Raw genomic sequence first — 12,903 nt, 5'->3', positions numbered from 1 at the left:
AATCTATGTGTGATAAGGTGATAAGTGCACACGAATCTATTTTAGCTAGATCAATATTTGGCTATTAGAATGATTATTACACTTTGACTTGAGTAAATATACAAAAGTGCACCAATCGTCAGTTGGTCCAATGATGATTGGCGCTAAACTTGGTAGGGATAACCACGGTTCGATCCCCGCAACTGTAATCATGCTGCTGGAACCACTTAATGCCAGAACTGACCTCCGAACCAGATTAGATAATTCAATGAGCCGGATACTTTTTGAAAACAAAACAAAAAAAAAAATACAAAAGTATAAAAACGAGCAACTTCGAATTTTCATTTCAAAAATACTTTCCATAGTTTGAAATTACAGTTAACGTCATGCTTTAAAAAGGGGGCTTTCAAGTTAAAGTTTTAGCTAAAGTAGATAATGTATAATAAAAAACCAGCTAGATTTATCTTTGATAAATTTGATTAAGGCACATTACTTTAATGTAGAAGCACCACCTTTAAACCTTAAGAATCACAAAGATTGTTAATATTAGTAACATTAGTTTAAGATCTAATACATCAACTGTCAACTGTGATTTCAAGAACTTACATTTCTACACTTATAGCCACAATTGTTTACCACATTCATGTGACTTTTCAGAAACTCAACACTGCAAATTCAGGGTAGTGTTGGGTCATCACAGTTGACACCACACTCTTACCCAAAACCTTAAGGTGTTAGGTTTATGGGTCCTTTCACTTATAAACCATTCAACATTCATTGTTTCATCCGATGTGGGACTCAACTCACACTTGAAATACCAACATCTCCCCCTCAAGTGTGAGTCCATCCATTACTTTATGGGTATGCTCCCCCTCGAACAGAAGCTTTTTCATCCACTTGTACCGCCGTTGTGAGCCATCAACGGGACACGCCGCCTGAACACCTTGTCAGGAAGACTTTCGACACAAGGAGCCGGATCAACAACCATCGGCTCTGATACCACTGTTGGGTCTTGAGGGGGTCCGGGGATCATCACATCGGGCCTTGAACAATTATATAAGTGAGTTGGACACCACACTTTAACTCAAAACCTTAAGGTGTTAGGTTTATAGGTCCTTTCACTTATAAACCATTCAACATTCATTGTTTCATCCGATGTGGGACTCAACTCACACTTGAAATACCAACAGGTAGGGGTATATACACATCTAATCTTTAGCACAAGTAGCTAAGAATACAATCAGTTTGATAAAATTTGTACATAAAAGTGATTTGTATGCTTCAGCTAGATATCAAGAAAATAGAGTTAACAGGGAGAATGAAAGAAACGAAACTGATCTCGCAGATATGCCATTCTAAACTAAAAATTAAATAGATATTAAAAGGACAGTGCTAAATAAGAAATAACAACAGCAACAAAAGTAAAACTAATAACGTTGGCCGTTAAAAACTTTTCCACAACATATCTTAAACAGACATAACAACGTTAACAATTCTCATTCCTCCGCCTTAACTTTGGTTAACAAGTGACGCAAACCATTGGTGAGAGCAGATGTTGAGGTTAAAGCTGCCTTCAATATGCTTAGACTCTGCATCAACACAACAATGTGAGATGAGCAATTGCTACATAACCAATCTCCAAGTAAATTAGTCTATCATAAAAACTTCAAACGCAAAAGCAGAAAATTGTGACAGTGAAAATTGTGACGGTGATAAATCTATATAATATCTACACATTTACCTCTTTCATGCCAATGACGACAACTTGTTCCTTCAAATCACTAAGAGGAATTTCGAAACGGTTAAGTAAATATAAAGATGAAATTGGAGACAACAATGGTTCTACCACTAAATCATCTGTGACGACATACATTTCTGGTCTATTGACTTGACCATAAGGACTTCCCATAGAAGATATGGTATTAACCAGTTGCATTTTTCTAAAATTTCCCTCGTTACTCCGATCTTCATCATCCCTTTTGAAAAGCATGGCATCAAATATTCTTTTATTACGAGCATCAAATCGATAATTACAATAATAATGCAAAACACTTAGAGTGAGAAGCCTGTTCCTTGCTTCTTTGCACTTAAAATAATTGTCTTCATTTAAATTAGCTATGCTCTTATACAATACATCAATACTTCCCAAAGAACTATTCCCTTCTAACTTGCGTAACACTCCACCCAACGGAAATGTTAGAAAACGTATAATTAAGTCTGCAAAATCTTGCCCCCCTTGAGCAAATAATATAGTGTTATTCGACTTTCTTACAATTAGCTTCACGGTGATATAGATACAACCGCCAATAACATTTTTAATATCACAAGGTAAAATACTTGAACTCCCGATGGAAGGTTTCATTCCTAAAAACAAATCGGTAAGAGGTGTCTTGGAAAGAAGTGAACATTTTAGCAGATCCAATACCTGTACATAATTTTAGTAATCAATCAAAAACTCAAAAATGAATTGAAGAATACTAAGAACTAAGAACAATGATTTAGGGAACAAAAATGAATTGCAAATATAAAACCTTCTTCTTAGTGACATTAACCGTCATTTCTTTTACCGAGCTTGTGCTTTGCATTCCCAAATTGTTGATTAAACCAAACAAAGTGTGATCCATGGAGTGCGGCAAGACAGTTAGATTATCGGTAACAATAAAAGTAGCAGCATCTTTAACAAATCCATTGCACAATTGTGCTAAGGAAACTGACCGGTTCAAACGATTCCCACACCTACAATAAAGCTTATTTGTGCCTATGGTCAAATAGTGATCACGATAATTGTAGCCGTTAAACTTAGAACACATGAAGTACTTTGTAGGCTGAGTGTCATCAATATTAATTTTGAGAGTTCTGCAATAATCTTCGGATGAGTTATTACTCGGCAACAATCGAAGATTTTCCACACTTCGATAGAGTTTGTTCAGACAACCGATTGTAACCGGACCCATGTTTGATTCCTTTTGAAGAAGTGCTGCAATGGTTCCTAAAGGTAATGTTAAGAAACTACAGAGAATGTCTACAAAATCTTTCTCTGCTTCAGCAAATAAAACTTTGTTAGTTTCTGTGTTTACTAGAAGTTTCAAAGATACTTGCTCCTCCTTAGCTTTAAAAAAAGCCATGGTAGCAGCAATCAAATGAGAAATCAAACGAGAAACAAAAGACAGAAGCATGATTGGATTGAAAAATTAGATAATTTCAGATGAAATGTTACTTTGAATGGATATTTCAGCATTCATATATAGGTGCAATATGGGAGTAGTAATTTATTGGCTATTGAATGTGAATTTTGGAAATTACAAGTGCTATAATCGAATTCTTAGTAAAAAAGATACTAGCTCCGTCCCAAAATGAGTGAATTATTTTGACTATATATATTATTCAGATTATCTTATTTTGATCATATTTTTCTACTAATAAATAAAAACAAATATTAGCATATAAGATGTTGGATTCATCTCGATGAGTATTTTCAAAATATCATATTTTTATAATTTTTTCTATTATATAATTAAAAATATTAATCGTCAAAGTTATGCGCAGTCAACTGGCTCATTCATTGTGAGACGGACGGAGTATTGGAATCGGAGTAGCTTATTCATAATTAATGAATGCATGTATTGGTGGTGTAATACCCTTTGCATTTTCAAAGTAACGTTTACGTGACCGATTACAATCACTCCAGTCCCTCTTTAATAACTTCATTTTTAATGCAAGTTAATTTTTGGCAAATACAAGAAATATGGGAGACCATATTAACATCATGCAATTTTTTTCTTGACTATTTTCTTGACTATATGGTACAAGAAATATGATACTTCATTCAATCACAATTATAAGCCCAAAAAAAAACTACTTGCGCGGTGTTTAAGAAATAATTTAGTTAAAGATAATTAATTTTCTTGATTTAATAGTATAAAACATGAATAACTTTATTATATTGTCTTTGTAAATAAGTCCTCTTTTTCTTGGAAATCACATACACCTTTTGGAAAGTAAAATAGAATAAATACTTGAAGAAAAATAGTACCGTATAATTAAATAAGTAAAATGGTACTCCCTCCGTCCCAAAATATAAGAGAAAATTGGTCAACTAAAGTTGATGTATCTAGTCCAAATTTTTAACCAAATACATCAACTTTCTTTGACCAATTTTCCCTTATATTTTGGGACAGAGTAGTACCTTACTACTGACTATCGGCCGAAGTTTATCATATTTCTTCTAGCATGACCCTTAGGGCACATGATAGTCAGTAAAGTAAAAGTGTAAAACAATCATAAATTGTACCTTAGTGACCCTTGGAATATAACAAGTGTTTCATTAAGGTAAAACAATCATAGAAGTGTTTCAGAAATTTGCAATTTTGATCCATAATTTTCAAAATAGCACTTTTAATCTCTATTTTTATCCCTTTTGCAAAAGGTTAATTTTGACCAAGTCAACGCGTGACAAGTCACTTAAGTGACTCAGCTGTCACGTTAGTTTTTTTTTTTTTTGCCACGTAATAATTAACAATAAAAATAAAATAAAAAGGAATCAATTTATGTTACGTGATGGTGGAGAAGAAAAGATGGTGCTGGGAGTATCGTCAGCAATCTGCTTCCATTGTAATAGCTTGTGAAGAACCTAAATAATAGAGACCTAAAGCTTCATAGAAAGGATTAACAACACTTGGTACCATGTAACCAATCCCAGCAATAACATCTTTGTTGTTTTTCTTGATCTCCATAGAAAGGTCAAGAAGAGCTTCAACAACAATCTTCATCTCAGCCATAAGGTTCAAAGGAATAGAGTGGTTTATGATCCTGAAACAACCCCATTTTTCACATGCTTCTCTTAGTTTCTTTTTTTAGTATGCTTAACAAATGTCTCAGAGACACTGTTTAGTATGATCCAACAAATTAATATTTTACATTCTACAAGTTTATTTGGTCAAAACTAGACACAAGTTAGTTAGCACACACTCTTGACCATCACACGCGCCCCGCCACACATATGTTCCAATCCAATATGTCACCTCGTGCATCAGTTCCGCTTCCTCTAAAATTGCATCGTTTGTTACGAATTTGATCAATCAGTGAGGCTCTACTCTCGTCTGCTTCATCTCAAATTTCTTTTCTTCCATTTTATTTTTCAAGTGGCCACTTTGTCCCATATATGATTGGTATACGTACTGTCCCATATATGATTGGTATACGTACCAATATTTGACTACTTATTCTTGACTATAGTGTAATTTTAGATCAATTTCTATAGTGCAAGTTATTCGGTATCAATTCTAATAGAGTTGTTTTATCCTGGAGATAACGTGGTTGTTAGTGTGACTTGTACAATTTTGAATAGTGTTACAAAACAACTTAAAGAGAGCGACCCGATCTGCAATTTAATACGATATTTACTTCATTAGCAATTTTGATAATCGATTTTTAAAAATCCAAAACATCGGCAAAACATAGAATTTGATGAGATTATATATAAGCACCAAAGATTCTTCAACTTTTTTCAAACATATATTTAGACATAATATAGATAAGACAAAATAATAGTCCAAAATTAGTGAAGCATTAAGGCAAATAGAAATAGTGGTCCTAGCCACATTGACCCTTCTATATATGCTACAAAAACAGGAATCATGACAAAATTTTGTTGTCTCTTTCAAAAACTTTCAGCTACTTAAAGACATGAATGCAAAGAAAGTTTGTATAACCTGTATAACCCTTCTTCATTGTTTCTAATTCCATCCGAGAAGACAAGTTTGAATAACCTGTCTTTTTCTGCTAAAGTTGATAATACTCCCTCCAGTCCTATATATAAGAAAAAATCTACTTTAATACAGAAGCACCACCTTTAAATCTTAAGAATCACAAATATTGGTAATATTAGTAACACTAGTATAAGATCTAATACAGCCACTGTGAACTGTGAATTTTCAAAAAGTAACATTTCTACACTTATAGCCAAAATTGTTTGCCACAATCATGAGACTTTTCAGAAACTCAACACTGCAAATGATCAGGCTATATACACATCTAATCTTTAGCACAACTAGATAAGAATACCCTCACATGTCAATGAAATTTGTACTGTATAATAAAAGTGATTTTTATGCTGCAGCTAGATATCAAGAAAATAGAGTGGACGGGGAGAGGGAAAGAAACGAAACTGATCATTCAGATATGCCATTCTAAACTAAAAATTAAAAAGGTCTTAAAAGGATAGTGCTAAAAATGAAATAAACACAGCAACAAAAGTAAAACTAACAATGTTGGCCATTACAAACTTTTTCACAACATAACTTAAATAGAAATAACAACATTAACGATTCTCATTCCTCCGCCTTAACTTTGGTTAACAAGTGACGCAAACCATTGGTGAGAGCAGATGTTGAGGTTAAAGCTGCCTTCAATATGCTGAGACTCTGCACCAACACAACAATGTGAGATGAGCAATCGCTACATAACCAGTCTGCAAGTAAATTAGTCTGATAAAAACTCAAACGCAAAAGCAGAAAATTGTACCTCTTTCATGCCAATGACGACAACTTGTTCCTTCAAATCATTAAGAGGAGTTTCAAAACGGTTAAGTAAATATAGAGATGAAATTGGAGACAACAATGGTTCTACAACTAAAACATCTGTAACGACATACATTTCTGGTCTATTGACTTGACCATAAGGACTTCCCATAGAAGATATGGTATTAACCAGTTGCATTTTTCTAAAATTTCTCTCATTACTCCGATCTTCATCTCTTTTGAAAAGCATTGCATCAAATTTTGCTGATAATAACAATAATATTGCAGAACACTTAAAGTGAGAAGCCTATTCCTTGCTTCTTTGCACCTAAAATAACTGTCTTCATTTAAATTAGATATGCTCTTATACAATCCATCAATACTTCCCAAAGAACTATTCCCTTCTAACTTGCGTAACACTCCACCCAACGGAAATGTTAGAAAACGTATAATTAAGTCCGCAAAATCTTGCCCCCCTTGAGCAAACAATATAGTGTTATTCGACTTTCTTACAATTAGCTTCACGGTGATATAGATACCACCGCCAATAACGTTTTTAATATCACAAGGTAAAATACGTGAACTCGCGATGGAAGGTTTCATTCCTAAAAACAAATCGGTAAGAGGTGTCTTGGAAAGAAATGAATAGTTTAGCAGATCCAATACCTATACATAATTTTAGTAATAAAAAAAATGAATTGAAGAATACTAAAAGTTAAAAACAAAATTAGATTAAGAACTAAGAATAAACAATGATTTAAGTATTTCCCATTCTACAATAGAGTCACTACTCTATTCACAATTTTTTTTTTGAACAAGCCTCTATTCACAATTTTTTTTTTTTGAACAAGCCTCTATTCACAAAATTAACAATCCTCAATAATAATCTTTATCCTATTTATACTAATATTCCTCTAACTAACTGACTAACATATTCTCTAACCACTCTTACCTAATTTAATCCTCCTTTATTCTATATTCTAACATAATCTATATGTAATTTAGTTTTAGGTCACATGGAAATGGAATTGATTTCAATAATCTCAGACCACAGCAAGACCCTTGAAATTTAAACAAGTGTAATCCATGTTGAATATACATTCTCAGACTATGCTTGATATTCATAAGCTGCAGTGCAAGTTAATTGGTGCATAACCTAAGATATTCACTTCAAACAATCATGATTTATGACCATATTAAACTTGTGAAAATGCTACCAGTGATCGGAACAAGTACAGGTCCCATCACGAAAATGATGGAATCGGCTAGCATCTCTAACAATTATCAACCTGTTTGTGACCTTTGATATTAGTTTTACAGCAGTGTGACAATCATTACATATCCGAAGGTTTTTAATTACGCGGATGGGTGCTGGAGAAGGTATTTTCATGAGGCCATATGCTATGGCGAGCTTCTCACTGTGATAATTAAGATAACTTTCCTTCTGTTCATCTTCCACATCATGCAGTACAGCTTCAATATTCGGTATATATCCCAATTGCTTAATCTTTTCCAGTAATATTTGAACCTTGCTGTAAATTTGAATACACTCTGGATGATTGCTTCCATCTGAAGAAAAGACATGGACAACATTTCTTATCTCCAACCAACTTACTCCAGGTTCCTTCTTAACATTTCTTTCCCTCATCATTTTCCTAATTGTTGTGACACCGTCCCAGCTACGTGCCTTTGCATACATATTTGATAGCAATGTATATGTCCCCACATCACGAGGGTCCATCTGTAAGATAGTTTCTGCAATTTGTTTCCCCAAGCTATAATTTCGATGAACATTACATGCATTAAGCAATACTCGCCAGGCAACAACATCCCACTTCACTTGTGTTGTCTTCATGAAATTCTCAGCCTCTTCAAGTAGACCGGCGCGGCACATCACCGCGACCATACAGGTGTAGTGCTCCAATCCTGGCTCGATCTTAAAATGTTTCATTAGTTGATTCAAATAGTAAAATCCTTCATTTACAAGAGCCAAATGAGCACAAGCGGATAGAACACCAACAAAGGTTACATGGTTTGGACATTCTCCATTAGACATCATGTCTTCAAACACTAGCAAAGTTTGTTTACCAAGTCCATGTTGGGAATACCCACATATCATAGCATTCCAAGTGATAATATCTCGATGCATCATATCAAAGAACACATTATATGAAGAATCAATGCTACCACTCTTGGAATACATATTTATCAAAGCGTTTCCGACAATGACACGATTCTTAAAACCTAACTTCTCAACCCTACCATGGAATATATCGCCATGTTTGAGTGCTGCTATACCTGCACAAGCATTAAGCAAAACTGCAAAAGTGAACTCATTGGGCATAGTACCTTCTTGATCCATACATGTAAGAAGATTCAACGTCTCCTCAAAATCACCATTCTGCAAGTAAGCGGTCATGAGGGAAGTCCACACCACCACATTTCGATTTTGTAAAGCGTCAAAAACTTTCCTCGCATTCAAGATATTGCCACATTTTCCATACATGTCTACCAACATGCTACCGACAAATACATCAAACGTCAAACCTCCTTTCAACAACTGCGCATGAACTTGTAAACCCAATCGCAAATCTCTAATCTGACCACAAAGTCCCATGACACTAACATACGTAACATTGTCCCAAACCACGCATTCATCCACCATCCTCCCCAAAACATCCATGGCCTCTGCCAAACGCCGAGACTCCACAAGGGCTTTCAACACAGAGTTATAACAAAATGCATCATTATTACTACCATGTTCACTATCCAAAACCTGCAATGCTAAATCAACATGAAAACACTTCGAGTACATATGAACAAGAGCACTTTTCACGTAATGATGAAAAACCAACCCAAATTTAAACAAATACCCATGACACTGCATCCCTTCAAAAACTCTCCCACTATGTCCACAAGCAGAAAGAATAGTGGTAAACACATGCTCATTTGGTAAAACATCATTTTGAAACGACGAAACCATTTTCTTGAAGAGCGAAATAACTTCCAAATGTTCACCACTATGTAAATAACCAGCCATTAAAGCATTATAAGAAACAACGTTTCTAAGAGGCATTTCGTCAAACAGGTAACGTGCGAGACGGAGTTTAGAACATTTAACATAGAGATTGATTAGGGAGTTCAGCTGAACAATGTGAGAGTGGCGGTTTGAAGATTGGTTGCGAATGAGCAACTGGGTGTGGATGGTTTTACCAAAGTTTAGATATTTAGCATCGGCAGAGAATTTTAAGAGGTGTAAAAGGTCTTCAAGTGATGCATACCTTGAATAAGAAGCGACTGCCATAGCTATTATGCTACTTTGTGTGCTATCTTTCAGTTATTGACAATGGGTGAGAGGATAATGGTGAACGGGAGTGGAGTAATGATTCGCCGGCGAAGGGTTGATGGTGACTCCCAACCAAGAAACGGATCCTCTGACTTGAATTTGCAGATTGGGAAGGCTGGAAGGTGAACCACAAGCTTGAATTTGCACTTTCAATGACGCAACGATGAGAAAGCTCGACGGCGATGACGAAATGACCGACGAGACACACGGTCGGACTACGACGGCGACGATCAACGGGCAAAACTGAATTTTTTTCAGTTACTTGTTTTTTTTTTCAATTTTCAATTACTTTTTCAAATATTTTTTTTCAATTACTTCTCGTGTTTTGGATTAATCTTTCCCTTCGGTCATATTATAAACAAAAAAATGATTTTTTTTATTCATTGAAAAGATGATGTATTTGGTTACTATTATAAACTATATATATTAGTTTTTTAATTTACCTAAAAAATGTTAGTTTGCTTATAATAGTGATTGGAGGGAGTAGGCTGGAGTTACCACCAAAATGCTAGAGGATCTGTTTCCCTTCCAACCAATGGTTGAGAGATGGGTCGTTATAGTAGATTCATGGGACAACACAAGTCTTTTTTTCCCATTTGATCAAAGTGTTAGTGTTTTATTATTGAATCAAATTAAAGAAGCATAACACCCACGACGCGCTTCGAAGGTGCGCCCCATACGGCAGCACACGAGAGTCCTACTAGTTTGAGATAGAAAAACTGATGAAAATTGCTCTTTAATTAGGCCCCATGGGTTGCTCAAGGCCCCACAAAAACCCCAAAATACCCTCAATTTGGATTAGGATATTTTGTATCCGAAAACATATAAGCCATTTGGAATCTAGAATCCGAAAATGGAGAGATTCCGCTTCCTCTAAAATTGCATCGTTTGTTACGGATTTGATCAATCAAGGAGGCTCCCTTGATGCATCAAAACTCACGATTTTCTGATATTTATTTTTTCTATTCTCTCTCCACCAGTCTCCTTCATCTCAAATTTCTTTTCTTCCATTTTATTTTTCGAGTGACCGCTTTATCCCATATACGATTGGTATACTTACCAATATACAACGTGATTGCTAGTTTGTCTTGCACAACTTTGAACAGTACTACGAAACATCTTAAAGAGAACAATCTAATCCGCAATTTAATCCGTTATTTACTTCATTAGCATATTTTGAAAATCGAATTTTTTAAATCAAAACATCGGCAACATAGAATTTGATGAGATTATATATAAGCACCAAAGATTCTTCAACTTCTTTCAAACATATATTTACACATAATATAGATAAGACATAATAATAGTCCAAAATTAGTGAAGGATTAACGCAAATAGAAATAGTGGTCCTAGCCACATTGACCCTTCTATATATGCTACAAAAACAGGAATCATGACAAAATTTTGTTGTCTCTTTCAAAAACTTTCAGCTACTTAAAGACATGAATGCAAATAATCACCAAAACCATACATGAGCATATTGGCACATACTACATAAAATTGTTTTTTGATAGACAAAGACTCTTCACTAGTTTGCAACAACAATTACATGCAAAATCTACATTCAACTTTCACTACATTAATATCATTACTCACTAACTCATAGAATATATACTTCTTCCGGTCATTATTATAAACAAAAAACTAACCTTTTAGATTCATTGAAAAATTTATGTATCTGACTTATATTATAAACCAGATACATCAGTTATCAATAACCTTAAAAAGTGAACTTTTACTTATAATAATGACCAAATGGAATATCATTTTAACCCTTACAAAAGTTCACATCTAATTAATATAACTAGTAGAAGAAAAAAAAAACTTAAAATAGAAACACTAATTAATTAAGGTGGCTAATTAATTAATATTTCATAGTGATATTAAACATGGTTTTGGTATCTTGATCACCTTGAAAACAGAACTGATCTGGTGGTAACTGTGGCAAATTCTGCATAGACTCAACTGAACCAAAAGTGTTATGCTGAACAATGTTATCATTTGGTGAATAATAATTATCTTGAGGAAGCAACATATGTGATGATGACTCATCAAAATCATCAACAAAGTTAATCATTGTTTGGTGAAGCAAAATCTGTGTCTTAAGAAACTTAACATAATGAATAGCTTCTTCCAACATAGAAACAGTATCCAATTTATTCCCACCAGGAACCATACTCTGAAGAATCTTAAACCTGTCACTGATTCTATGCCTTCTTTCTCTAGCAGCAATACTTTGTGGATCAGTTGAAAGTTTCACCGATGATCTTTTGGTTTTGATTTTTTTCACACCCTTTTCCTTTTTCTCCTTTGTTTTTGAAGATGACCCTGAAGAATATGAGAAAGTGTTGTTGTAGCACTCCATGTGGTAGCTAAGAAAATAATTATGCAAAGTTTTTATAATATAGTTTGAATATTTTTAGTAGGGGAATGCAGGGACGGAGCCATGTATATGGCTGTGTGGGCTGGAGCCCCCACTTCAGTTTGAATTTGCTACTACTACTACTATGTAATATGTGCATGTGCCTGGGACTTGCAATGCTTAGATTTGTCAAAAAAAATTAATTATTACCACAACAACGTACTTGTGTAAAATTTAATATCTAAAAGTTGATATTTTTGCACAATTTTCTTTTTTACATTTTAAATAAGGGTATTGCTAACAAGTATCCATTATTAAGAATCTAAAAAAGAAAATAGAAGAGGATTTTCTCTTGAAAAGATTTTTTTTTTACTTTTAAGGTGTTAGAATACACACTTTTTTAAAGGATTTTTTTTATATTTAGTTTCTTAATAAATATCTCTATGGCACTTATTAGCATTTGCCTTCAAATAATAACAATAAAATAAAAATTGGTGGAACAATTATTAGTCAGACTTTAGTTACATCGCAACCGAATGACTCCTTCTCCCGAGAATCAAAGGATTAATTAAAAAAAATTATTGTTAATATATTTTTGAAACACTTATTTAATTTTGGTAATGTTTGGAATAATAAAACTAAAAAAGATATTTACGATACATATTAGTGTATACATATTAAAAATAATAGGTTATATT

At 34.0% G+C, this 12,903-nt stretch overlaps 4 protein-coding genes across 4 annotated transcripts; all 4 read right to left on the bottom strand.

Annotated features, from left to right (window-relative positions):
- Window positions 1–1,369: 1,369 nt before the first annotated feature.
- On the bottom strand, window positions 1,370–1,852 carry LOC123888616. The gene is made up of 2 exons (XM_045937700.1): window positions 1,721–1,852; window positions 1,370–1,568 (listed from the first exon to the last, which is right to left on the bottom strand). Exons 1-2 carry the CDS (start codon window positions 1,850–1,852, stop codon window positions 1,476–1,478), a joined length of 225 nt encoding a protein of 74 aa, XP_045793656.1. The 3' UTR covers window positions 1,370–1,475.
- Window positions 1,853–2,477: 625 nt separating this feature from the next.
- On the bottom strand, window positions 2,478–3,104 carry LOC123891957. Its single transcript, XM_045941819.1, has one exon. The coding sequence runs from the start codon at window positions 3,102–3,104 to the stop codon at window positions 2,478–2,480; it is 627 nt and encodes a 208-aa protein (XP_045797775.1).
- Window positions 3,105–5,985: 2,881 nt separating this feature from the next.
- LOC123887985 (pentatricopeptide repeat-containing protein At5g39680-like) lies at window positions 5,986–10,164 on the bottom strand. Its single transcript, XM_045936919.1, has one exon. It carries the CDS (start codon window positions 9,799–9,801, stop codon window positions 7,711–7,713), a length of 2,091 nt encoding a protein of 696 aa, XP_045792875.1. The 5' UTR covers window positions 9,802–10,164; the 3' UTR covers window positions 5,986–7,710.
- A 1,145-nt stretch (window positions 10,165–11,309) lies between these two features.
- LOC123892472 (transcription factor bHLH140-like) lies at window positions 11,310–12,273 on the bottom strand. The gene has a single exon (XM_045942254.1). The coding sequence runs from the start codon at window positions 12,206–12,208 to the stop codon at window positions 11,708–11,710; it is 501 nt and encodes a 166-aa protein (XP_045798210.1). The 5' UTR covers window positions 12,209–12,273; the 3' UTR covers window positions 11,310–11,707.
- Between the last annotated feature and the right edge of the window lie 630 nt (window positions 12,274–12,903).

This window comes from Trifolium pratense, linkage group LG6 (genome assembly GCF_020283565.1).
Source record: "Trifolium pratense cultivar HEN17-A07 linkage group LG6, ARS_RC_1.1, whole genome shotgun sequence".
NCBI classification, from domain to species: Eukaryota; Viridiplantae; Streptophyta; class Magnoliopsida; order Fabales; family Fabaceae; genus Trifolium; species Trifolium pratense.
Note: the sequence above shows the minus strand (reverse complement) of the source record. Positions and strands in the feature narration are given on the sequence as shown.